Below are 27,734 nucleotides of genomic sequence, written 5' to 3' on the forward strand. Positions count from 1 at the left end.
ACGCCCGCGCGTACTTTTGTTCGCGCAACCTTTTACGAAGCCCCGAGACTTACACGCGTCCCGGGGTTTTGCGCGCAAGTGCCCTGCGCTCGTAAATCTGGCAGGATTTACGCGTGCAGGGCTTTTAAAATCTACCCCTGTGTATGTTAAGGAGGTTACAACTTTTGAACCAAACAATGTTCATTCTTTACTGGAATCGACTATTGCAGTTCATTGATGTTGGGTCTCCCTTAACAGTACGTTAAGAACACTTCAACTATTAACAAATTCAGCTGCCTGAATTCTCACTGGACATCCTAAATAGGACCAGATCATTCCTGTATTGTGCAAGTTGTGTTGGTTACCTATGCAGTTCAGAATTACGGTAACTATAAAGTTATTCATGCTCAGGGTCGGATTTCCCATAAGGCCAACCTAGGCCATGGCGGGGGGCGTATATACAGCAGAAATAACAATCAAACATTTACACATTTTTCAGTGTTATTTTGAAAAGGCCATATAAAATGCTGTTTTTTAAATTTACATCCATACACTTTAAATAAATTGAGCAGTACATTTTCGTTGCCCATCTCTACAGTTTGCGCTATCTTGCTCAGTCACAGGCAAAAAGCATTTGCTATTTCTCTCTCACACACTCAGCGTAAACCACGTGTTAAAGGAAAATTCCAGATTTGGCATTACATTAGTGATTCCAAGTGATTCATTACGCTCATATCGCTTGCCTTCTACATATCTACTGATAATAGGTACGTAAAATATATCGCTACTACTTTTATATACTGTTTTGTTAACTCAGGGCTGAAAGCCATAAGCAGGAAAAGTTGACGGGGGTGTTCGCCAAATTATAAGGGGCTGCGATTTTTATTACAAAACATGAAACATACACAACTTATGGCTTGTTTATGCAGCATCATTTAATGTGGTGTAATGTAAGTTTGACACAAAATGCAAAACATTTAAAAAAAATTCTATAATGTCAGATGAGAATCGATGTAAATCTTCTGCATTTTATGCCAATTTTATTCACTGTTTTTTTTTGTATCGAATACGCCATCTGGGTGAATAATTTGAACTAACCAAAGAAGTAATCGTCGTACCTCATATGGGTGTTATAGCAGACGTCTGCATTTTGCGGGCTGGCCCGACCCGAACCCATGGGCCGGGTCGGGTTCAAAATATTTCAGCGCGGGTCGGGTCAGGTTGGACAGAAGAACTTCCGGGGGGCGATGCGGGTCCCGCGGGCTGAAAACATTTTTACTGGTTTTGCTCTGTTTTATTTTGCTTCTGGGTTCACTTGTCGCAAGTTTAAATACATTTCGAATAACTGGCAGGGATTACATATTAAATTGAAAATTATAAATCAACTTTTGAAGGGGAGGGAGCGCAGAATTGTGCTTAGGCCCAGGGCGTAGAAATGTGTAAATCCGGCCCTGTTCATGCTGATATAATAGATCATTAATAATTCTGAGACCATATGGTTAGGATCTTCTTTCCTTGTACATGCCTTTCAGCGTACGTTAAGGTCAGCCAGTAAGGGGCTCTTAGAAATTCCTACAATCTATCGAGCACGCTTAGCAGAAGTGAGAGTCCATGCTATTTCCATAGCAGGTCCAATTTTATGGAACACAATTCCTGAAGATCTAAGATTGACGCAAAACACAAAGACTTGGGGAAAAAATACTAAACAAAAAAACCCCCTTAGACATGGCTTTTCCAGCAAGATTTTGGGATAACAAATAATGAACCAGCAGAATGTAAATGAATTAGTGGGGTCAGAAAGCAGGCCGACTGCTTTTGTGATGTAGGATATGTGTAAGTTGTTTGTACTATTAGAGTTGTGGATTCATATAAGTTCTAAGCCTGTAACCCTCCACAGCTGTGAGTGTGCAGTAAATAACAGGCGAGCAGCAGCAGGGAGGAAGTGCAGCCCAAGACTTTTGAACTTCCTCTGCTTGTGGTGCTGGTATTTATGGGTTGATTTTAAAACCCGCGCGTGTAATAAAATTAGATGTCTGCGCGCGCATTCACGCCGGATTTTAATATCCGTGCGTGTGGCAGTGCAATCAGCCTTTTTTTTCCTAACACCCTACCTACCTCCCCTATTTATTTATTTTGTTCTGTAACTTACCTGCTCTGATGAGCAGAGGTAAGTTACTTGTGCTGGCCTGCTGCCGGTGTGCATTTCCCCAGGACAGTGTCGAATGGCGCTGACCCAGCTCGGCACTTCGGTGTGTAACGAGGATTATGCATGTGGCCAGGGCCTTCTGAAAATGCGTGCAGCGTGCGCAAGGCCCAGCCATACACATAACTCCCGTTATTTACGGACGTGGCCCTTTTAAAATTGGACCGTTAGTGTTTGAGCTGATGGCACTGAGCTGGGGATGGATGCTGGGGAAGAAGAGATAGATACTAGGGTTGAGGGAGAAGCACTAATTGGATGCTGGAGAAGTGGAGGGTGGACAGGAGTGAAATGCTGGAGAAGGGGGTCAGGTGGGGACAGATGCTGGGGTAACAGGTTAGCTATCTGTGGACAAGTTCCCTATGAGGGAGTAGCTTGCGTACGTCCCATTGCTCTCTGGCATGGTCTGGCCTCCGCCCAGTTTTGATTTTCCAAAAATAGTTTTTACTGTGAAATGAGTTTAGCCAAAACAGTTTGGCATATGGCACAGTTTCTCACATTCAAAAGCAAATGGGGTGACTGATCTTTATCTGCCACCCTCCTGGGTTCCCCTCTCTCTTTCCCTCTGGATTTTGGGCTCTCTTTGGACTGGTGGTCGGTTCCCTCTCACCGGGACATCCTGTTGTACCTTTAAGTTCTGATAGCTGAACTCCTGCTGACAAAGCATCGGGTGGCTTGTCTTCTCCTCTGCTCTCCAGCAGTATGGGACCAGATTGGTATCTGCCTTGCTAGCTGGCAGTCCACTTCTTCTCCTTTTTTCCAGACCACATCTCAAATGGCAACTGCATCGCCTGTGAGGCCCACTGAGAGCTCAGAGATGGGCGCGTTTTCTTCCCTCTCCAAATCCCAGCTCTCTAGAAATGTCCCTGGGGTTCATATAAGACGCTTAAGCCACTCCTTTTGGGGAGGCCCAACAAGATGGTTCAGGCCACTCGCTACTCTGACAATCTCAGCATGTCCTGTGGGAGGAGCACAGACCTAATAAGTGCTCCTCTTTTTACACTTTGACTGTAACAACTGAATCAGTGCATGCAGATTTTTATTTTTTTTTTAGCAGCATTGAAATTGATCCCTTTGCCTTGCGCCTCCACCATCTGAAGATCCCCCTAGGACTGCTGCTTTTCTGGGTGTATGGGGGGGATCTATAGTAGTTTGACTTGTTCTGTTTTTCAAATAGGAGGTATATTGGTACACTGGGGCTTGTGCAGTATTTGCAGTGCTACCTTTTCCATAAGTAGGCGTTGCTGCATCGGTTCTGAGTGGCGCTTGTCTTACAAAGATGATGTAAGAGTCTGCCAGTGCAGGGAGTTTGTGTTGCTGTTATGGAGGTGGAACCGGAATCTGAATATATCTTTATTGTTTTGATGAATTTTAAGGGAAAATGTTCCCTGCTTTGCGCCCACTGTTGTGGGAAATTCTGCGTAGGAGGAGCGTGCTTGAAAACTGGAGGTGCAGGGTTTATATTGAGATTCTGTCCCATCTTAGATGAATGCCAGACTTCGTTCCCATATAAAAGAACTGGTTGAGTAATTGTTAAATTAGAATGGTGGTTAGAAGTGGCCAGGGCCTTCTGTGCAATGATGCCTTTTGTAGCCAATTTTAGATGCGGGATAAGGGTGGGCATGAGCGTGCCCTTTTGTTACCCACTCTATATTTCTGTATAGAGCAAGGTTATAGCCAGAATTGAATGTGGGGTCCAAGGTTTAACCTGTGTGGGCACTGGGCTAGCTCCCATCTTTTACCCCATCTATATGACTTCACAGCAGGGGCTACTAAACCTTTTAATGTCTGGCAGACCTCTGTATCTTCTCTCTGTCTCCTACTTTATACCAGAGCAGCTGGGCTTCCACTGATGCCATGCATTCCTGCACTTAAGAGCATGAGAAGAGATGGGATAATTACTTTCATGTCCTCAAAACCTTTAAAGGGCTTGCCTATAGGGGGGCCTGTTCCAGTTGGCCTCCTTTTTAAAGGGCAGGGGATTATGGGACTGGTAGTTCATTCCATTGCCTCCAGATCCTTTTCACCGCTGCACCACGTAAGGGCTGACTCTCTCTAGATGTGACATGGCCCTCAGCCAAATGTAAGGTGCCGCCCAGAAGAGCAGCATGGTACTCTTGTCCTCCCTGCTTCATGCTGACTAAGAGTCGGGGAGAACGGCTGCTGTGGGACTGGCTCGCGCTGCTCACAAGAACCAGTCGGAGGAGGGAGAAAGAGAGCCGTGTGCTCGGCAGGAGGATTTCTTCCCCGTTCAGGGTGCAGCAGTCTGGAGCAAAAGGCAGGGGAATAGGGAGGGGTGTGTGCGTGGGGGGGGGGGGGGGCAAAATGAAACCTTGCACCAGAGCCCATGTGATCATTGCTCCACCACTGCCCATCCCTGTTTTGTCAGCGGCCTGTTGTATACAGAGTGTCCTGGTAGTTACTGAAGCAACTGAATGTTTATACATAATGTAGGGGTTTTGCACCAATAGAAAATTCTTCTGAAAATAAGAGTTAAAAATAATGAAATCCATGACAAAAGAGGAAAAAATATGTAGAGCCCTTTCCCCCATGCCTGGGTCTCGTGGCAGCTTCTCAGCATATGGGATACAATCCCTTAGTGGTAGTAACTGGCTTATAGAGTCAAGGGTGGAAGAAAGCAAGTCCTGTGTTTATACTTGCAACACAAAGAAAGTTGAGCAAGCCCATGTATGTTTACTTTCAGCGTTTTGAGGTCTTTTGTTTGACATCCGCTTTTGGCTTGCTTTCCTAAAGAAAAAGGCTTGGGTGTCTCTTTAACTGTCTTTGGTGTGGTCAATACAAGATTTGCAGGACCTGTCAAGGGGGGTGGGGGGTGGGGTCCTAGAGGATTCTATTATTAATTTTTTTATCTTCTTACATGCCAGAAAGTAGGCACCGTTCCTTCTGTGTGGAACCTCTGGTTAGCTTAAGCCTTTCTTCTGCTTTGAAGCACATTCGCATTCAGTTTCCGACTTTGCATTTTTAGCCTTCCTTTCCAATTAATGCCCAAGAGAGCTTAGAGGATTATCAGTAATCTGACATAAAAAGTCCTTGCCCCAAAGAGCTTACAATCTAAGAAGTAGATTTTTAAAGTCTTGCACATGCAAATTTTAAATAGCCGGGCAGGGCCAGCACTGACGCGCGTAACCCCTAATTTTCCTCCTCTATGTGGACCATTGTCGGGGGGGGGGGGGGTGAGTTACAGACACATTCAGAGGTATTCATTAGAGTATCAGGCTGAGCCTTATAAAGCATCTCTCTCCCTCTGCACAGAGCTGCAAATGTATGCGCGTGAAGAGTACTCCATAAGCTGCGCGTATGGTTTATAAAATAGCGCATATCTTTGCGCGTGGCGCGAGAATTTCGTTGTTTTTTATTATGGGCGCACGTGCAGCCCATTTAAAATCTACCCGTAAGTGGGCCACCTGAGGCAGTGGGAGATAACGTAACTTGGGCCTGAGATTGTCACCACTCCTCTCTCTTCACCCAGGACTGAATCTACCCAAGAGAAAACGTTTGCCCTTGTCATCGACCTGCCACCTCTTCCCGCTGGTTGTCGTCCACCTTTTGAGCGGGAAAGGAAAACCTGAAGCAAAACCCAAAGCCTGCTTTCCAATGTATCAGTTCAGAATACTCAAAGCAGATTTTTGTGGCTCTGCTTTTTGAAAAAAATTTTTCCCCTTTTTTCAAAATTCACCCAACATCTTTCTAGAAGAAATTCATTTAGATTTTCTTCAATATGTCTGCTTTAAATAGACAGAACATAAGAAACTGCCATGCTGGGTCAGACCAAGGGTCCATCAAGCCCAGCATCCTGTTTCCAACAGAAGCCAGTCCAGGCTACAAGTACCCAAACACCAAGAAGATCCCATGCTACTGATGCAAAAGATGAAAGGAGATCAGAAATGTATCTGGTTGGAGTTTAGACTACAAATAGAAGGCATTTTTCTTTTCGCATGTGCTCAATCTGTAGGCTGCTTGGCATCTTCCTAGATAGAAGGGAGAGTCACCATTAAGGTTAAGTGATGCCCAATCTTTTCTGGTTTCCTGCTCCTTGTTGGGGCCTTTGACAGTGTATGTGTGCGTTTCTCAGGCAGGAAGCCCCTGCTGACCTAGGCTCCCCGAGGAACCAAGCAAGCCAGGCAGATTAGGAAGTTTCCACGACTCCCAGATACAGTGCAAAGGTTTGTATAGTTTCATGGTTTCTGTCATCACAGCATCGTACCTGGTCATATTTAATTAACTTAATGTCTGCAAAACTTCCTTGTGACTGCATAGTAAACCGTAGGCAGTGCCCATCCTGCTTACTGGTTGGTTTGTTTTTTTTTAGCTACTGGAAAGATCCCTTGAAGGTTCACTTTATTGCTTCTGTTATGTTCAGTAGTGGGTCGCTGTAAAAATTCATACCACTCTGTGTGGTTTAGTACAAAGAATGATGGTGGGTTGTGTTTTTTTTTTCTCTTTTTCCTGTTAGTGCAACTTCAGCTTGATTTTGTTTTGTTACACTGTTCAGGATTTTTTTTTTTTAATTGTTTTGAAGGTTATGACTAACCTTATCAAGTGATCATAAATGTGCATTGCAAAAGGGGTTATGATATTTCTTTATTGTGCATTGTCTTTTTAATCCAGAATACATCAAGTGAATATATTAGTTAGCCCTCTAGTGTATTGTATTTTTTTTTTTTACTGACCTACAGCCACTCTGAGTTAATTTGTAACTAGGTTGTGTAGAAGCAGAACTTTTACTGCCATCCAGTATCCGGTGCTGTCGTCCTTTTTCCTCTTCCTCTTCCTCTTCCTCCCTCAGAAAGGAGCACCCAGTTTTGCAGGCCAGGATTCCTGCCTCTATTTCAGTTCTGGGTATTTAAAATCGTCGTCATGAAAGTAGCATGGAATGAAGGAACCAGAATGTAAGAAAGCAAGCAAGGTAAGAGTCTTGCTCGCACCCGGCCTAGCAATGGTTGTGGTTAGTGCAGTTAGTGCAGCTGGGTTCAAAAAAGGTTTGGATAAGTTCTTGGAGGAGAAGTCCATTAACGGCTATTAATCAAGTTTACTTAGGGAATAGCCACTGCTATTGCATGGGATGATCTTGGTGTTTGGTTAATTGCCAGGTTCTTGTGGCCTGGTTTGGCCTCTGTTGGAAACAGGATGCTGGGCTTGATGGTCCCTTGGTCTGACCCAGCATGGCAATTTCTTATGTTCTTATAAACAAGCGAGGATTTATACAGGATTTACAGTCCAACAGTATTACTACTTCTAATACTACCCTCACTGCGCCTTATTTCTAAGTGCTGCTGGATGTGTGCAGCGTTGTACAGGTACACATAAGAGAGTGCCTGCTTTGCGGAGTTTACAGTCCAGTAAAGATACACAGACCTGATAAATGGGAAGCTTCAGGAAGCTTTTATGTATTACAGAGAATGTGATTTTTAAACCGATTCCATGTATTCATGCTGCCAAAAGCATGGCACACAGCATCAGCCAGATCAAAAACTGTATTTGGAAAAGGCATTTTTCAAAGGCATTAACCCAGGTAAAATGCCCTCCCTCAACGGTGGCTAAAGGTTCGTGTACCTAGTTTGGTTTTTTTTTTTGGTTTTGTTTTGTTTTTTAATCTGCGGGGAAAAAGAGGCTTTCTGGTGGTTGTGCTGAGGTGGGGTGAGGAAAACTGTATATGTACAGGTGATTTTCAGCTGGCTGCGTGCTACTTTTTTTGCCCCAGCTCAGCTACCCTTACAAATAGCAAGACCAGAACAGGTAAATGCGGATCAGTTATTTACTCTTTCAGGTAATAGGACTAGGGGGCACTCTATGAAGTTAGCACATTCTAAAATTCTTTTTCACTCCATGCATAATTAAGATCTGGAATTTATTGCCAGAGGATGTGGTTAAAGCAGTTAATGTAGATGGGTTTAAAAAGGGCTTGGACAAGTTCCTGGAGGAGAAGTCTATAAACTGCTATTAACCAAGCTGACTTAGGGAAGAGCTACCACTGATTATCTGCATTAGTAGCATGTTTGGGTACTTTCTAGGTACTTGTATGCTGGATTGGCCAGTGTTGGAAACAGGATGCTGGGACCTTCAGTGTGACATAGCACGGCAACTTATGTTTTTAATATATGCACAGTCTTGTGCATCTAAAGCATCCACACAGCTGGCAACTAGGCAAGCTATATGACAATTGCTGCCCGAGGAAGTTCATGTTAATTGGGGAGGTTGTGAAGGTGGAGGAAAAGTTCTGGCTCGCTTCTCAAGTTTGCAGCCTCCTCATTCTGCAGGTCACAGTGTTCCTTTTTTAAGTTAATAAATTGGAAAATTGACAATTCTGAAAGACGTTACATTGTGTTGCCATAATCCTGCTTTGACAACTGAATTGCTGGGTCTTGGCAGTATCTTCAGGATGTTGTGGTGTGATCAGAGCCCTCCACCCCACTTCTCTGGAAAAGCTCTGGCTTCCATGGATATTTCTACCTGTTAATAAATGGGGCCACAATATATATATTTTAAAAATTATTTTTAGTTAGCATTGACTTTTACTGCGGAGGTGGCATGCTCAGGCCGAGGAGGAGGGAGGGAGGATTGCAGTGGCAGCGGCGACAGGGGCAGGCCCTGCCGGCCAACCAGTGGCACTGTGGGTGCACCTGGGAGCCAGCAAGGGATTCCTGAGCAGCCCAGGCTAGTCTGTTCTGGAAGAAGGATGGGGTGAGACTACAGAGATTACAAGGGGTGGAGGGAGGAGCGTAATAAATAAATAAATAAAATGTGATCTCCTTGAAATGCCCCTCCCCCATGAAAGCACACTATGCATAATTTAAGAAGACTGTTCCTATCTGCTGTGTTAAATAATATTTGCAATTTACCCCTAGGATAAGATTGTATTGTTTTTACCTTTTTTTTTATCCTGGCCTTTTGGTACCCTCATGGCTTTAAACCACAGTGATATTCTCTCATTATGTGAGGCCAGATTTCAGTTTATTTTTCCAGTGGTGTGCAGGAAGACTGAGCATGACTTTGGAACCTCTCTTACGCTTGATGTTGTAGTCTTTCTCTCGGCGTTAATCCAATGTGTGTGCTTCTAAGTCCTGTTTAACTGGATTACCAGCTTCGTACCTAGTTTTTTCTAGCGAGAGCACCTGTGTATCTCATAGTAATTAAGTCTTGTTTTCTTCTGCAAGCCACACTGAGCAGTTTTACACTGTAAATACAGGTGTATTATATTTGGTAGTTATCATTATACTTAAGGTCTATTCAAGCAATGCTGCCCTGCTCTCCTGTGGTGATACCTTACGATCTCCCCGTCTCAGTCGAGATTCCTGAGGTGATTTCTTCAAATTCTTCTCTCAGATGAATACCTTGGTCCGGTAGCTGGTTTTTGCAGGCGTGGACTTAGCTGTAAAAACAAACAAAAAAAAAAAAAAACTAGCTGAAAGGCAAGCGGGCACAGGAAGCAGAGTGCGGTGGTGACGGTCCCTGCCCTCTTCCCCCCCGCGGCTGGAGACCAGCTCTGTACTTGTCCGGGACGGGCTGAGCTCAGGTAAATAATTTTTTTTTGTTTTTTTTTTAAATTAAAAAAAAAAACAAAAAAACAACAACCCCCCCCCCCCCTGAAGTAAAGAGAAGGGGAATTGATTTTAGGGATTCCTCTCCCCTCTGGTCTCCATGCTCGGCACGCCGATCCAACGCCTGTTCCTGCCTCCAGGGAAGCTTGGGGGGACTTGGGCAGCTTGGCGGGTTGAGCAGCCTTCTGGGCTAGGCCCTGCTCTCAGGCTTAGATTTTTCGCTGCGTGGTAGGCCGCAGTGACGTTCATGCACTTTTTCTCTGTGCGTAAAACTGCCCTCTTCAGGTAAGATGGCTTTTGAAAATTGCTATAATATATGCCATTGAATTGTCTATAGGATATTTGTGTGTAAGTGCACTTTACGCGCATAATTGGCTTTTTAAAATTGCCTACAATAGTATGTTACATTTACACGTGTAACTCCCTTTTAAAATTACCCCCATGTGCGTAAGTCAGCTTATGCATGTAAATATTGGCTTCCACACTGCCCTTTTTAACATGCATGTATGTGCGTGCAAAAATGAAAATACATGCGTATTTGGACCTCTATAAAATACAGAATATGCACATGAAGGCTCCTTACATAAAAATTAGTATATACAAGTGTGTGTAACAGTTTGAAAATTCACCCCTAAACTTCTAGCCTGGTAAGGAATAAAGACAACTGAGGTCCGTATTCAAAAGCATTTAGTCGGCTAACTTAGAAGTTAGCTCCCAAATTAATATTTGGGCACATATCTGACTAAATTCTAGCTGGCCAATAAGTTAAGAGGCTAGAATTCAGCTGGATATGTTAGAGGCATTCCGGGGCTGTTACTGGGAGACGTTGACTTAGCTGGCTAAGTTAACTGGTTAGCACCAATATTCAGAGTTAGCCAGCTTAAGGCCTGGATTTTCTAAGGTTGCAGACCTTAAAAAATCAGGCGGTAACAGGGGGCGGGGAGGGCGAAGCGGGTGGCGGGCCTGCGAAAGCCGGCAGCCATCGCACCGAATAACTACACCATAAAAGGTGCGAAACTGGTGGCGATAAGGGTCCTTACCTTTCGCTGCCAGCGATGTCTCCGCAGAGTCGGCCCCTGTGCCGCCCCGACTCCTCCTCTGCTGGGGCCGACTCCGCCCCATTTAGTGATCGCACATGAAAAGGGACTTTTCGCGTGCAGTCGCTTTTGAAATGACGCCCTTAGTCTAGGTAGATCAAAGAGCTGGCTACAGTTAGCTGGCCCAACTATAAGATAACCGGCTATATTCACTAATGCGGCTGCACTACTGAATAAGTTTATCCGACCAACTTTGCTATCCGGACTGTCTGAATATGGACTTCCAGATTTCTGTGACTCCAAGATGTCAGTATGCTCCAACCCTCTCCTGGAGGCACACCTAACCAGTCAGGTTTTCAGGATATTTATAATAAATATGCATAAGAGAGAGTTGCATACATTGGAGACCCAGGGTATGCAAATCTAACTCATGTATATTCATTGTGACAATCTTGAAAACCCGACTGGTTAGGTGTGCCTGCAGGAGAGGGTTGGGAAACGCATTAAAGGGAATGGCTCAGTGACAGTACTGCCCTAAATATTATATTGCATCAGAACAGAGATCTCCCCCCACCGCATGCAAACAAACTTTTTGCTTTTAGTCTATCATAAGAGTCATAGAATGTGATGCAGATAAGAGCCCTAAAGCCTACCTTAGTCTGCAGCTCCATTGACCCCAGTTGATCTTTACTTTCTAGGGATCTTCTGTCCTTATCCCATGCTTTTCTTGAATTGTTACTTTTATCTGCCTTGGAAAGTCATTCCATGTATCTACCATCCTCTGTTATCCTACCTCACCGCTGTGTCTTGGGCTTCCCTTGCAGATCTGATGTACTGAAAAAAGGAGCTGCTTGCATCACGTCATACATGACTTAGAATGTAATACTTTGCACTTGTCCTAGGAAACAGCTCTACGAGCAGAGTGCCAGAAATACATTTAAGTAATTCCAAGTCATGACTTTTTGGAGCTAAAAAGAAAGACTTTGGAGCTTGAAGGTGACTTCACTTGGACTCATGTGCCAATGGAAATTTAATTATCGACTCTTGCTTTGCTTAACGCCAGCAAATGATGCTCTTTCTCCATGCAGATAAATCATTGTTTATCCTCTTCTTGGCCTTCTCTCAAGTCGTATTCATTCTGATTTTGTACCGACGTGGAACCTCCAGCCTAGTGCAGGGATTGTTGGGCAGCCCTCAAGTCTCCTGGGACTATTCCAGCACGCATGATGTGTATACAAACCTCAGTGTCTTCACAGGACTTTCTGATGGGAAAGATATGCAGTATTGCCCATTAAAGTCACAAATACTTGGTATGTATGTGTTAATTTTCAACTTTATATAGTTGCATGGACTAAGATTTCAATCTATGAACTCCCCAGGCGATGTTCAAAGTGCCTGCTGGTGAGCTGACTGCAGAAATGGCAAACCCCCATTTCAGTGCCCTAAACTTGGTAGCCATAGAGAGCACATTCAGATACTGTAGCCATTTCCCTGCCCCCGGAAGGCTTACAATCCGAGTTTGGTACCTGAGGCAATGGAGGGTGAAGTCACTTGTCCCGTCGTCGTTCCCCCCCCCCCCCCCCCCCCCCCCCCCCCCCGGCTTCTCTGGTTCTCAGCCTGCTGCTCTAATCACAAGGCACCATATTTACAGAAATGAAGATGGATAGGATGCCCATGCACAGAAATGAATTTACTGAATCCCCCATGATTGTCGCAGGAGAGCAGTATCCATGCCCCTCAAAAAAAAAAAAAGTCAGTGAAACCATCTTATGTGCTTTCTCATTACTGGGTGGAAGTATCTCTATGTCCCCATGCTTTTAGTGATGATTGTTGCATCCTGTTTCCCCTCACCCTGAATTATCTCCCTATTCTTGCTGCTCCTGTTTTAAGGTTTAGCAGAGTTATGTTTCAAAGGAAGCTACATCTTAAGGTTTACACCATAGGTTTATTCTGAGATACAACACTGAGACATGTATGTGATCTGGGTAACTCTCTGCTGTAGATGCATAATCACAGCTAATAAAGACTGAAACGTTGGGGGTACACTAAATTGCTAAATGCAAGCACAATACCCATGCCTTTTTCTCAACAAATTGCATATGCTGATGTTGAAATTTATATATGTTGGATTGGGGCCATCATACTGTCTTGTTATTTATTCTGATTTGTATATTTGATGCTATGTGATCTGCTTTGAGCATAAAATAGGAGGCAAAATGCAAAATTATATAAATATACATGGTTCCTGTTCATACCCCAGATCAGTTTAGACACTCTAGGCTAAGTTAAACCATGGATACCAACCCGCTGCTTGCCCTGCTCTGCCTGAGGGATAGCCTACGAAGCTGCCTAACACCTCAGGAAGCCCACATGAGAATCCTGTTCTCTCCTCTCCTTTTTTTTTTTTTTAATCCTCCAGACTGCAGGATTTTCACCTCTACCATCTGCTGGAGTCAGAGAAATACTGAGGGCCTGCAGGTGGCACTCTAGCTTATGTAGCAGTTTCAGAAAAGTTTTTCTTCTCTGACTCCATCTGCTGGTGGGGATGCAAAACCCATCTGTCTGGACTGATCTGTGGTATTCCAGGAACGAAAATTAGCAGGTAAGAACAAACTTCCCTATATTGATGTACCAAGTCTTCTAGTTATAACCATTTGACCCATAAAGTTCACTTTTTTGTTTCGTTTTCATATTTTGCAAATAAAGTATACTTCCCAAAGCCAGCAGGTCTTTCCCTTATCCAGTAGAATATGCAGTTTGTTGAGAAAAAGTCATGGGAATTATTTGCATTCTCTCCTGTAGAAAATGGTTTATTTCTTTTCCCATTACAAAAACCATCCAAACATATTGAAACCTTGATTCCACCAAAGACTTTTTCAGCTCTTTGCAATGTCCAGCCTTGTTCTTCCTTGGCTGCTACTAGGAGATGTGTGACCAAACCAAGTTCACTCTATATTCTGTATTTTGTGTTTGGGACTTATGAAATATGCCAGATTGATATTGTTGGGAACTTCCCTACTGAACAGTTAGATGACAGGATACAGCTATACAAGTGACGCCAACTTTGCTGGTACAGCAATGTTCTCAAGTCTCTTGTTTTGGCAGTGTTAGGTGGTGAATCACTGACTCTATCAAGCAGGCACAGTAGGTAACAGTTTACTGATCACCAAATACCATTTCCTATTCATACCCCAGATCAGTCCAGATGTGGATTTATGCATCCCTACCAGCAGATGGAGGCAGAGAACAAAGCTTTGAGGCACTGCTACCTATCTGAGAGTACACCTGAAGTCCCTCAGTATTTCTGTCTCCAGCAGATGGTAGAGGTGCCAACCTGCAGTTTGTTAGTTAAAGTAAAATAAGATTAGTTGAGGATTAGAGAGAAGATAGCCTGAAGATGGAGCTCCCAGAGGTGATATGTTCCTTTGTGGATAATCCCTCTGGTTGAGTGAGGGGTTGGAAATCCTTGGCCAGACTCGACCCTTGATTCCAGGGGGAGGGAAATAAGGGTCCTAGTTCCCTCGCTCCCCCTGAGGTCCTCTCCCCCAGGCTGACCAGCTGCAGCGTCCTGGAGTTCCTAGAAACAGGAAAGTGGTATTTTTCATTTGCTTTTACTGTTCTGTGTGGCTCAGCAGGCTATTTCTTTAAGAGCTTAACTAAAAAAAAGAAAAAAAAGCTCAGAAGCTGTGAGGCCTGTTTATTTTTTCTCTGTCGGAGCACCTGAGGTGTGTGTTGGCTCGGCGTTGGGATGAGGAGGAAACCGCATGGCTGGGGCTGTTTTTCAACATCCGAAGCAGAGACAGTGGCGGCGGCTTTATTTTCTCCTGCTCGGGGTTATTTTTAGCCGCTTCATGCGACGCTGTCTCCCACTGAATGCGGAAAAGCCTCTCGGACCTGCAGGGGGAGGTGCTCTTGCCTCAATGTGGCCCTTCTCTGCCCTGCCTGTGTCTCTGGAGCTGAGGGAACCTCGGCAAAAGGATCAGGGGGCAGACGCTGCACATGTGCTGCAGGCCCTGTGCAGGAAGCTCCGGGGGGGGGGGTTTAAGAGACGGTGGCCATTTTAGCTCCACATGGCAGGAGCCCTGACATGGGTGGGGATGGCAGAAACTCCCCTCCCCGCTTTCTCCTGTTTATCGGGGGCCTGGAGGAGGGGGAGTTGTGCCAGCGGATGCAGGGGAAGACGCGGCGCCCGTGGAGCAGGGAGACCGCTGTGGATTTAGTTTTATTAATGCATGAGGCCTATCTAGTCAGGCAGGAGCTGGCGGTGAAGAGGCCAGCTTTTCGGATGATCCAAGGCAAGGCTAAGAAGGCTGAGGTGCCTTCCAAGATGGGGAGCATTTTGCGTCTGTTGGGTCTGGATAGATTACAAGGGGAGGATCTTTCCTCTCAGGATTCAGATGACGCTGATCCGCAGTGCAGCGATCCGTAGGACCCGGAGGTGGACCAGGGCTCTCTCTGGTCAGGGCATGGTTCCAGTAGTTGATCTGCTGGGGGACCTGGATGCAGCCAAGGTCCCTCTGGCAGAAGGGGATGACCCGAGGGTGGTCAGGTTATTCCGTATGGAGAAATTGCAGCCTCTCATCCCTCAGGTTCTGGAGGAGCTGGGGATTAAGGTTGTGCTGGAGGATTCCAACATTGAAGGGGTAAACTCTGTGTTGCAGGGACTGCGTGGACCTCAGAGGGCATTCCCTTTGCCAAAGCAGGTAAAGAAGCTGATTGACCGGGAATGGAGTTTCCCAGAAGTTGGTTTGAAGGTGGCTAGGGCTATGGCCAGGTTGTACCCCCAGTTGGAGAGCACCTTGGAGCTGTGGAAACTGCCGAAAGTAGATGCAGCATTGTCGGCGGTCACAAAGAAAACAATTACTGTGGCAGGGTCGGCAGCCTTGAAGGATGCCCAGGACTGGGAGCTGGAGATCCTGTTTGAATTATCGGCTCTGAGCCATAGGGCTGCAGTCTGTGCTAGTCTAATGCAGAGGGCCTGTTTGTGCTGGGTGCAGAACGTGCAGGTGATAGTGATTTGCTCAACAAGAGGACAGATTTCTGAGCTCCAGGCCTTATTGTGCAGAGAGCCTTCTTTGCGAATTTCTGATGATGGGGTCTCATTGCGAGCATTTCCTTCCTTTTTTTTTGCTCAAGGTAGTGTCGTCTTTTTTCATCTTAGCCAGATGGTGGAGCTGCCGGGGTTTTCTCACCTGAGGCCCAATTCTCCCCATGCTAGGGAGCTTCATCTTTTGGATGTGTGTCTGGTTCTCCTCAGATATCTCAAGGTGACCAATGAATTTCGCTGCTCGGACCATCTTTTTGTGCTATTCAGTGGACCAAAGAAGGGCTGCATGATTGCTCATTGGTTGGAGGAAGCAGTAGTTTGGGCCTGTATTAATAAAGGTCGGTAGATCCCTGAGGGATTGTGTGGGCGGAGTGTCTGCATCGCTGCAGGAGACTTGTCGGGCAGTAACTCGGTCCTCTTTGCATACTTTTTTTTACCAGGCATTACTGTTTGGATGTCAGGGCCCCAGAGAAGGGCTCCTTTAAGAGTGTACTGTGGGCAGCTCTTTCGGGATCCCACCCAGGTTAGAGGGCCTTGGGTACATCCCACTTGTCTGGACTGATCTGGGGTAGGAACAGGAAAGGAAAATGTTGGTTCTTACCTGCTACTTTTTGTTCCTGGGATACCACAGATCAGCCCAGACTCCCGGCCCATTATAATGCTTTTTGAAAGACCGCTCCTGATGATGCAGGCTTAAGTTGTATGCTGCAGAATAATATTGTATATAGTTTTCACTTTTTCTTGCCCCTATTTCACGGGTCAGTTTGAGAGTTTTTCAACTTTTGCCGCAGCTTTTTTTTTTTTTTTTTTTTTTTTTGAGGAAGAGATCCTGGAGGTTGGGGTTAGACACTTTGGCTTGGGTACAGGTCAATACTGAGCGACTGCAGGTGGCACTTTCGGATATGTAGCAGTGCCTCAAAGGTTTGTTCTCTGCCTCCATCTATTGGTAGGGATCCATAAACCCACTTGTCTGGACTGATCTGTGGTACAGGAACAAAAATTAGCAGGTAAGAACCAATTTTCCTTTCCTCTTTATCCAAGTAGGCTATTCCACACAAGTGGGTTTTTGTATGCCAACCAGCAGATAGAGACAGATTAACTGACTCGTATAGTACTTTACTGACACCAGCCTGCCAGTATTCTCCCTCTCCAGCAGATGGTGGACATGCATACTTGCCTGTGGGCATAGACCTGTCAGGATCGTATGCAGTGCTCCTGAAGTGATAGCAGGGTCTCCCTCCTATTGCGAAGGGAAGTTTAGAGGTGAAGGCAAGTGGTCCTCTCCCTCTGAAGGCAGCAGCTTCATTTCTAGAAGGGTAAGGAGCTTTTGTCTCGGACCTCTTGTGCTTTTTGCCTCTTCCTTCTCGACTGCTGCTTTCCCTCTCCCTTGGCTGGGCTCTGGAGGAGGTATTTGCACCACGCTGTCCTTAGTGTGAGTGTGTGTGACTGAAAAAAAAAAACCCCCACGGCATTGCTGCATGTCTGCTTTCGATTTGAGAAGCAGTGGAAATCCAGGCAGAGTCAGCAACAGCATGGTGATTTCAGCTGTGGGGGAACAGGTAGCCTGCTAGCGCACAACAGGAATGAGAGCAGCAGGCATTTTGAGTCACGGGAGACAAGGCTGCATGATAAGTAGTGCAGCAACTTAGCACCAAGCAGTCTGTGTGGGAAATGGCTCCCACTCTGTGCAGCCTGTCATGAGGGTTGTACAGCCAACCCACTCAAGGTGGGCCCCCGAAGTGTTTTGCCCCAAGTGGGGTAGTCCCAATTGCAGATGGATGGGCTGGCAGATGGAGACCCCCCCCATGTGAGGAGGTAATCACCTAAGGGCCCCCACCCCCGGCCAGGAGGGAGATGAGCTCCCTCCTCTTCCTTCTCTCACCTGTAACTGCTGAGACCTTAAAGGTCTGTTGGAGGTAGCCTTACCTGCTCCCTTGGTACCAGACATGGATTTATCTGTCCTTTTAATGGCTAGAATTTTTCAAAGGCCTACAGACCTTTTGCAGGGGACAGGAAGGGCTATATTTGGAGTCCAGAGTGAATCCCCAACGGGGTTGCCTCCCTCGTAGAACAGGAAACGCTCATCCCCTTACTCTTTCCCTCCAAGGCGAAATAAATAGAGGGACTGTCAATTGGGAAGACGAGAAGGAGGATCCCGATATTTCGAAGGACTCCTTGGAAGAGTATACTGGCTCTTCTGAGGTTGGAGAGGTTGATTTGGAGGATGGCCACTGGATTGGCCACTGTTGGAAACAGGATGCTGGGCTTGATGGACCCTTGGTCTGACCCTGTATGGCATTTTCTTATGTTCTTATGGTTCTTTGGCAGCAAAAGCACACAAGACCATGCTGCAGCTTTTTCATCTGGATGAGTTGTTCACATTGATCTCCCAGTTGCTGAATGAACTGGGCCTTGAAGAGAGGGGTTCATCTAAAACTCAGAAGGACTCCATTATGGTCAGTTTGCGGAAGGTGTCGTGTATTTTTATTTTTCCCCTCTTCAAGAAGCAGTTCAAGAACTAACTGATTTGGAATGGCATGCCCCAGAAGATAATTTTACGTTCAAACAATTTTTATTCCTATTATACATTCGATAACATGTACAAATAATTGCTGATGCTTGGATTCTGCTGCATCATGCAATAGTGAAGTTAACATAGGCCAAACAGTAATACCCCTTTCCCCTTCAGAGTTACTCTTCCCAACCCCTCTCCCTTCCCCCTCCCCCCTCAGAAGATAATTTTAAAAGGGGCCGGTTCTTAGTGGAGATCTACCCTCGGGTGGAGGAACAATTTTGCTTTCCAAGAGTGGATACTATAGTCGACTCCTGTGACTAAAAGAACCACTATTCCAGTGGACGGTGGAGCTGCCCTGAAAGACACTCAAAATCGTAAGATTGAAGCTATCATGAAGCAAGCCTAGAAGCTATGGTCATGAATTTGCAGATCTCTGCTTGCTGCTGCATTGTAGCGCACGCAAGTATGTGTTTGACCCAAGAAGCTTAGGATGCACTGGGAGAGAGTGGGCCTTTGGAACCAGGGGCACTTTCTTAGCTGATGTAGGCTATGATCTGGCATGTACAGCTGCTAGTGGGTGGCATCTACTATGGTTACACAATTGGCCGGCTGATCCTATTTTTAAGTCAAATCTGACAAAGCTGCCCTTCAAGGGCTGCCTTTTATTCAGGGATGAGATGGCATATCACTGGGGTGATTCCAAAATTCCTCTGCTGCTGGAAGATAAGAAATCATCGCCACACTCCTTCTCTAGAAGTCAGTTTCGCAGCTTCCTAAGATTTCACTAGAACAGAGGATTGGAAGGTCGGAGATCTTGTTCTTTCGGAAGGTCTCAGTCAAGGAAGATTGGTAAGGACAATCTCCAAATCCAGAGCGTCCTGCTCCCGCACAATGAATTTTTGGGGGTCCATCTGTTTTTAACAGGGGTGGACCTATATCACTTTCGACCAGTGGGTTCTAGACATGGTCAGGAAAGTTTATGCCCTAAAGTTTATCTGATCAGTTACATATGCTTGTGCGCTTTCTTTTCTGGCTTCTGTTGCTGCATTTCCTTCTTTCTAAATCCAGTGCATCTTGTTCTACTGAAAGTGAAGGCACTGATTTTTTTTTTTTTGTTTGTTTTGGTGAGGTAATGTAGAATATTTAATGTTTAAGTGTCTGTCAGTTGTCCACAGTTGGCTTTTCCAGGAAACTCTGGCAGGCTGCTGTCAGTGCAGTGTTATATGAGTGAGTCAGTTAACCTCCGTCCCCATCTGCTGGTTGGAATCCATAACCCACTTGTATGGACTAGCCTGCCTGTCCTAGAGGAAAGGAAATTATCAGGTAAGAAGTCATTTCACCTTTTACTTTAAATCTAATTTCCTGTTAAACACAGTTCTAGAAATTACGGCAGTTTTGCATCATACTAATCCATAATAGTGCTATTTTTATTTTATTTTTTTACAGAAGAACTTCCTAGGAACTTCCTATAGAAGTTCAGTAATGTTGTTGTTTTTATTTACTTGTATTTATCTCATGACTTTTCACTGGTAGCTCAAGGCGAGTTATGTTCGAGCACTGTATTTCCTGGTCCTCAGACGATTTGCAACCTTTCTGCTAACATCAGTTCTTTGTTCTCTGTTCCTCTGTTTGGTCACTTAAGAACATAAGAACATGCCATACTGGGTCAGACCAAGGGTCCATCAAGCCCAGCATCCTGTTTCCAACAGTGGCCAATCCAGGCCACAAGAACCTGGCAAGTACCCAAAAACTAAGTCTATTCCATGTTACCATTGCTAATGGCAGTGGCTATTCTCTAAGTGAACTTAATAGCAGTTAATGGACTTCTCCTCCAAGAACTTATCCAATCCTTTTTTAAACACAGCTATACTAACTGCACTAACCACATCCTCTGGCAACAAATTCCAGAGTTTAATTGTGCGTTGAGTAAAAAAGAACTTTCTCCGATTAGTTTTAAATGTGCCCCATCTAACTTCATGGAGTGCCCCCTAGTCTTTCTACTATCCGAAAGAGTAAATAACCGATTCACATCTACCCGTTCTAGACCTCTCATGATTTTAAACATCTCTATCATATCCCCCCCTCAGTCGTCTCTTCTCCAAGCTGAAAAGTCCTAACCTCTTTAGTCTTTCCTCATAGGGGAGTTGTTCCATTCCTCTTTATCATTTTGGTAGCCCTTCTCTGTACCTTCTCCATCGCAATTATATCTTTTTTGAGATGCGGCGACCAGAATTGTACACAGTATTCAAGGTGCGGTCTCACCATGGACGATAGAGGCATTATGACATTTTCCGTTTTATTCACCATTCCCTTTCTAATAATTCCCAACATTCTGTTTGCTTTTTTGACTGCCGCAGCACACCGAACCGACGATTTCAATGTGTACTGTCCTTTCTTGTCAAGAAAACATAATCTTTGTTCTAATCTGTGTCTAATGTTCAAGAGCATTAGACACAGAGTAGATGCAACAGCAGAATGGCTCTGCATGTAAGTACAGTGTGTACCAGCATGCATTAAACTAAGAACTGTGTAGTAAAAAAAGAAAATAATTTTTAGTACTCTCCCTAACTCACTAGGAGTACACTACTTTTTTTTTTTTTTTTGTTTTTTTGTGTGTATTTGGCCTGGCAATTTCCTCCTTCTCATCCCTTTTTTTTTTAAGGGCTTCCAGTTCGGTCAGATCTGGCCTGTACTGGGCTATGGCACTGAGTCTTCACTTGGAACACTCTCTAGGGATTTTTCCCCATCTTTTTAACACCTCCCATAGCTAGCTCAGACATTGCAGTACCTGCAGGACCTGGGATGCATGCACCTTTAGCCTGGCCACGAAGTGCCATTGTTTGGGCTGTGGCTGGGACTTACTTCTCCTGGGGAGGATTCTGCAGCATCCCCAGCCTGCCACAGGAAGCAGGAGATGGGCTTGGACTTCAAACCCAATTCCTCTTTAAGGCTGTGTGAAATAGTTACCACGAAATCATCAGTCCCGCATTCACAGTTGTTGACCCCATGCTCACAAGAAATTGTACACACAACTAATGGAGCCTATGTTTTTTGGAGCACATGCACATCCAGCCTTATACATTGATTCCCCCAAAATAGCCCTGTCAGCAAGGCTGGTGCTTCCATTAGGCAAACTAGGCGGTTGTCTTCTAGAGCGCCAAAATTTTGAGGACGGTAAAATCGTGGCCGCACAAGACCCAGAAGGGTGCTATGCCGGAGCCCATACTGCCGTGCTTAGAGCCGCTGTGCTGGAATTGCCTCCAATAGGTAAATTTGGGGGCAGGGGAGGGGTAGGGCAAGGGTTTGCATAACTGAAGGTTCTCCTAGGGCGCCAAATACTCTTGCACCATTCCTGCCTGTCGGGATCTTGTTGGATCCCCAATATGTCCTGAAAATCACCAAACACAAAAGTGGGGGGAGGCTGACATGGTGATCTCGTAAGCAGCCTTCTCTTCGGAAAGTAGGCTAAAATGTTAGCAAGAAATAGGTAGAAAGAAGGAAGTCTTAACTGTACTACTGCTGCATACAATTTTAAGTTGCTGTATGGACCTAGCCATCTTGTTGCTCTTGAGCAGTGACTAGAGATGCCAGCAAAGTTCTTAAATGATGTTTTTGTTTACATCTGCATACAGTTGGTCCAATAAAGATCCTCTTCAGAAAACTCCCTAGTGAGAGAAGAATTGTCAAGAAAAACCCCTACGTTCAGCCTGGTGGATACTACAGGCCGCCTCATTGCATAGCCCGTTATAAATCGGCGATCATCATACCACACAGGAACAGAGAGCTGCATCTTTGGTATCTTCTGTACTACCTGCATCCATTTCTACAGCGTCAGCAGCTCCAGTATGGTATCTACGTGGTTCATCAGGTAACTCGGGAGCTCTATTCTGCCTCAATAAATTTGTCGGGAATGTCTCCTTTTGGTTTTTTGGGTTGTGGTTTTTTTTTTTTTTTTTTTACTTTTTTTGCATGTACTAGTGTATAATAAAACTTATTTTTGACTGGTATTTTTCTCTTGCTGCTTTGTACTTCCTGGGCTGGGATCTGATGTCTTGAGCTTTCATTTGCAACTACTCCAGGAGATTTTCCCCCTATTTTTTAATTTTTTTTTTTTTAATGCTCTCACTCTCTTCTCCCCCTCCCCAATCTTCCTGCAATGGTCCTGGGCACCCTGCGATCATGGGTTCTGATTCCAGCTACTATATGTTGACCTAAAGCAATTTTAATTAAAACTTTTTTTATTACTCGTTTTTCATCGCAAAACTTCAAGGAGAGGTACAATAAATTGTAAATAGAAAACACATACAACATTATAAAACAGATACGTAAACAAAAGTAATATCACCATTCCAACTTGATCCCTGTCAGATCTTGAGTAACTGCTCAAAAATGCTACATCATAACACTAAAACAGCAAAAATAATTCAACTACTTCTTTCACTTAATCTATGTCAAGTTCCCAGATAACTGCTCAAAAGTCCAGGACTTCACCTTGTTCCTGTGCCAAATATAATTGGCCTGTGGCCTACTGGCATAGTATTCCAAGCTTGAGGCTCAAAATAACAAAAAAACACTTCCTGGCAAATGTTGGTATAATAAAAAAAAATTGTAGAGATGAGTCTCATGGCCGGTACATAGTCCCTCAACCACATTGCTAGATACTGCAGGTAATCATAGTGGAGACATGTAAACACCAACATAGCATCCTTTAGTTGTATTTGTGATGCAGCAGCTAACAAATAAAGGTCAGATAGTAAATGGTCAAATTATTATTATTTTTTTTTTTAATTTTACTTGCATCCTTTTTAGCACATACAATGAGTGACATGAGCTAGTCCATGACTGATCGAGTTAATTTAGTCAAGCCTGCTGGTAACAAAAGGATGGATAATCATTGCTAAATGTCCCCTAATTGACAGAAGGCAATGCAATGACCATGACCTTCTCCCCACCAAGCTCTGCGAGCGTCGCCTCTGCAGCAGCTCCCGGCCGACCCAATTTAAGAGTAAAGCCAGGAACTTTCCTGGTGGCTTTGCATAATGCGGCCACTTAGCCAACAGGCTGTCTCCAAACTATAATTTGTGGATCACTGTATCTTAGGGACTTAGGTAGCTCAGGTCTCCCTTTTGACCTAGTCAGCTGCTCTCCCAGTTCCTACTTCTCTTTGCTCTCCTTGGGGAGGCTGGGAATTGGAGCCTAGAACAGAGAGGGCCAATTTTCAAAGAATTTAGGCACCTGAAAGTGACTTTTATGGAAGTTTACAAGGGCTGAGGGTCTAAATTTAGGCTCCTAGTTTCAGGGTCCTAAAAAGTGGGTGGCTATAGCAGTGCTAGAGTTGGGGAAACAAAGTTAGGAGCTTAGCACTGACTTTCAGAACTGGGCATCTAATTTAGGAGCCTAAGTTTAGGTGAATGAATAGCGTGCCGAAATTTTATGTGAATCTTCAGCTGAAAAAAACCTAAGAGCTCAGCTTTTTTTTTTGGTCCCAGCTGTGGCAGCTGTTGGAATCAAGCTTCATGAGACTGGATTTCTGGCTACTTTTATTTGGTAAAGTGTTTGAATGTAGTAGTCTAAGATTTACAAATAGGTTGCCCACTGGGGATCATGTCTGCAGCGGTCTAGCTATTCGATCATAGAGCAACAAAGCTTTCTTGTCCTGCAAGAGCATAAAGGGCAATATTTCAGAGATTCTCTGTCCATCAGCCTGGTTCTTAAACCCAATGTAAACAAATATTTCTCATGAATATTCATTAGGGATATCTTGAAAACCTGCCTGGATAGGGAGGCTCCCTCAAAGACTGGTTTGAGAATCACAATGCATGTTTTCATTGTGTTCAGCTAAATGCTTATTCGCTGTTCTTATGCGTCTGCAGAATGGAATTTATTCTATAGCGTTCAGATCTAACTATAGGTATGTATCTTCAGAGTTCAGATGATGAAACGCTGCACCTTTGCAGTATATTACATACATTCATATGTAACTGCTTTTTTCTTTCCTTTTTTTGGGGTGCAGTTCTTTGCATCTTTGGGCAGGCGTCTCGTACAGCCTTCCAACCTTGGGTCACTCTGGCCAGTGTGTTTGACGAGTAAGGATCTGTGCTTGTTTTTTATTTATTTATTTATTTTGTATAGGCTGGAAATGGTACATTCAACAGAGCAAAGCTACTTAATGTTGGAGTGAAGGAAGCCCTGAAGAATGAGGACTGGGACTGCCTAATCATGCACGACGTGGACCTCATTCCAGAGAACGATAACAATTTCTACATCTGTGACCATACATACCCTAAACATATGTCGAGCGCCATGGACAAGTTCAAATACAGGTACTGTAACTTCAGAAAGCTGTGCCTCGGGTAAAATAAGATCTTTCTGCATCCTAGTCTGATCCTAAGAACCAGCAAGAAGACATTTTGTCTGCCTCCAAACTTGGGCCTTTGTGTTTAGAGACTGGTAGGATCTCATCTTAAGTTCCTGCTGCCAAGATAGTTGATTCAGGAATATGTACATTTTTTGTAGGACTGAGAACATCAAGGTAAAAATTAGTGTTTCTTGTGTTGCTTTGCTTAATGTAAAACCCTGCGCTTTGCGGATTAGACACACAGCTCAGAAGAACACACATAGTGGGCAGGTTTCAAAGTGAGGCTCTGCATGTAAAAAGCATTTTACCCTATGTTGTAGTAGTAATAGTAGTCATCGTAAATCAGTTCTCTGAAAGTTGCCCCACCCTTATTGTGGCTAAAAGTCTGGATTTTGAGTAATATTGAGCAGAGAGGTTCTTGGGGGCATGTTTTATTGTAGGCAAGCAGGGCACCTCTACCAAGTATATCCCAGAGATACATAATTGTATTAGTTTTTTTCTGCCTTTTGGGCACATAGTTTTGTTTTGTTTTTTCACTACAGTTGATTCTAGATGAGAAACTTGAGGTCATTAGTGGTGCTAGAGATGGGGTGTCAAGAGGAAAGGATTAAGTGTTGGGCCCTTAGAGAATAAGCATGGAGAAAGTGACATCACCACAGTCGATGGGAGCCTAAACGGCTTGCTCCCGCTCACTCCCCCCTGCTTATTTTCTACTTTACTGGACCTCCAGCAGCGATTTTAATTTATAGATCTGGGCTCTTGAAAGGCTCCTGTTACCACCCCGATGTCGACCAAGAAGAAATCGCTGGATCTGCGGCACTTTTCATATGTGGCGATTGCACTGGAGGAGGAAGTCGGATGACAGGATGGCCAATGAAAGCGGGCCCGACCCGACTGGCAAACGGAGCAACAAGCCAGCAAAATTAGTTCTGTCTCACAGGAGAACTTATCCAGAGCAGATTTCACATCCTGGTTTAAAGAACTGAACGCTAATATTATGGGAGTGAAAAAAACAGAGATTCTACAGTCAGGGAAATCAAACGGAGGGTTGATGAGCTGGAAATCCAAGTGGAAGAACAGGCTGAATCGAACACAAAGCTACATTAAAAAAAAATAAATAAATTGATAGTTTTGGATACTATGCAGTCTTCAATACAAGAAAAGCTGGAGGACTTAGAGAACAGACCGCGAAGGTGTAACCTCCGCTTCAGAGGGATTCCTGACCACAAGGATTATACTGACTCCTTGGCAGTGGTGCACCAGCTGAGCAGATTCCTTCTTTCCAAGGACTGTGAGGAGGTTAACACCAGTGATACTGGGATTGAAAGGGCTCACCATGCTCTGGGTCCAAAAAGAGGTAACTTGCCTAGGGACATAATTGCTTGTTTCTAGAGTTATCAGATGAAGGAAGAAATACTTTTGAGCTGTGAGAAGAGAAGGCCCAGTGCTGTGGCAGGGGCATAGAGTGGCAGTATATTCTGATTTGTCTCCACTGACATTACAAAAAAGGAAAAGCTTACATATGATCACAAAGGTTTTGAGAAGAGAGAACATCAGATCTAGATGGCTGTTCCCCTTTGGGCTTGCCTTCGCTATTAGCGGGGTTACATCACAGATCTTACGTTCTGCTGGGATCACTGCTACTTTACTTATGGAACCAACCGAAACCTTGAATGATCCTCCAAAATAATTTTCAAAGTGGAAAAGGGCAGCTAATGGCAGCCGTCGCTTACGGAGGCAATCTTGTGGATTCACTTCTTCTAAGTTGTCTGAAACCTGAGGCATTTCTATATGGCCTGTTAGCGAAACAATTTTTCAGCCAATTTTCTGGATTTGGTAGCAACAGATCTCTAGTAATCTGTGTATGTATGTATGTATGTATATATATATATATATATATACATACATACATATAGTGACGTCATTCCTTCATTATCAAGGGAGTCAGACAGGGCTCTGCTGATTTTGTTTAGGTGAGGGGAGGGGGATTACAAGGTGTCTAGATTATGGTTATTTTGCTTCCTAATATATAGAGATTTGATAAATCTTATAATCCTTGCTACCTCGGTTGACCAGATATCAGCCCAAAAGTTCTATATGGTTCATGCCTGATAGGTTAATAATCAATGCTATCCACAGGTTTGTCTAGCATCCAATTCACTCAAAAATAAATATGGTGGGGTAGGTATATTGCTATCCCACAAGATTTGCACTGATTTTCAGACATTACAGCAGGATACGGATGGGAGGTATTTAATATTACAAATGTCTACTTCCACTGGGGTATATCTACTAGATAAGGGAGCCCGGACCGACGTGCCGCAAATGCGCAGTAGAGAGCAGCTCTACCGCGCATGCGAGCATGTCGGCCAGAGCAGAGCGTGCCCGGAAAAAAAAAATGGCGCCTGCTCCTTAGGAGCAGGAGCGGCGGCGGCGGCAGCAGCAGCAACCATCAGGAGCGGCGGCGAGCAGCAGGAGTGGCGGCGGCGACAAGCAGGAGCAGCAGGAGTAGTAGTGGCGGTGCGAGCGAGGCAGGGAGGAGCAGTAGCGGCGGCGACGCGGGAGGGAGACCCCCTGTCTGTCGGTTGTGGATGAGCTGGGAGGGGAGTGAGTGAGGGGAGGGAGGAGAGAGTGAGCTGAGGGGAGGAGGGGGGAGAGAGTGAGGGGAGGGGTGAGGGAGGAGAGAGTGAGGTGGGGGGAGGGAGGAGAGGGAGAATAGAGGGGGGAGGGGGGAGGGAGGAGAGAGTGAGGTGGGGGGAGGGAGGAGAGGGAGAATAGAGGGGGGAGGTGGGAGGGAGGAGAGAGTGGGGGGAGGGAGACTAGAGGGGGGAGGTGAGGGGGGGGAGGAAGTGGGAAGGAAATGGACAGAAAAATTAAATGTAGCCCGTTGTTACGGGCTTAACGGCTAGTATTTTTATAAATGATTATGGTCCCAATGTAGATCACTCCAAATTTTTTCAGAATCTCCAGGATACATTAGAAAGTATTACAGGGGTCTATCTTATTATGGGAGGGGACTTCAATGTAGTATTAAATCCA

The 27,734-nt window shown here is 44.8% G+C and overlaps 1 protein-coding gene across 6 annotated transcripts in view; it reads left to right on the plus strand.

The window, feature by feature from the left end:
- Positions 1–27,734, plus strand: part of LOC115076687 (beta-1,4-galactosyltransferase 3-like) — a 58,447-nt gene that overhangs the window by 14,273 nt on the left and 16,440 nt on the right. For 2 of the 6 annotated variants that reach the window (XM_029578403.1, XM_029578405.1), the window contains exons 2-4: positions 11,600–12,085; positions 21,970–22,205; positions 24,470–24,660. In XM_029578403.1, the coding sequence (XP_029434263.1) occupies positions 11,842–12,085; positions 21,970–22,205; positions 24,470–24,660 (671 nt within the window). In that variant the 5' untranslated portion in view covers positions 11,600–11,841. Of the gene's footprint in view, positions 1–7,083; positions 7,107–9,574; positions 9,714–11,599; positions 12,086–21,969; positions 22,206–24,469; positions 24,661–27,734 lie in introns of those variants that run through there. The other 4 variants (XM_029578408.1, XM_029578407.1, XM_029578404.1 and 1 more) reach the window with 4 other exon arrangements.

This window comes from Rhinatrema bivittatum, chromosome 15 (assembly GCF_901001135.1).
Source record: "Rhinatrema bivittatum chromosome 15, aRhiBiv1.1, whole genome shotgun sequence".
NCBI classification, from domain to species: Eukaryota; Metazoa; Chordata; class Amphibia; order Gymnophiona; family Rhinatrematidae; genus Rhinatrema; species Rhinatrema bivittatum.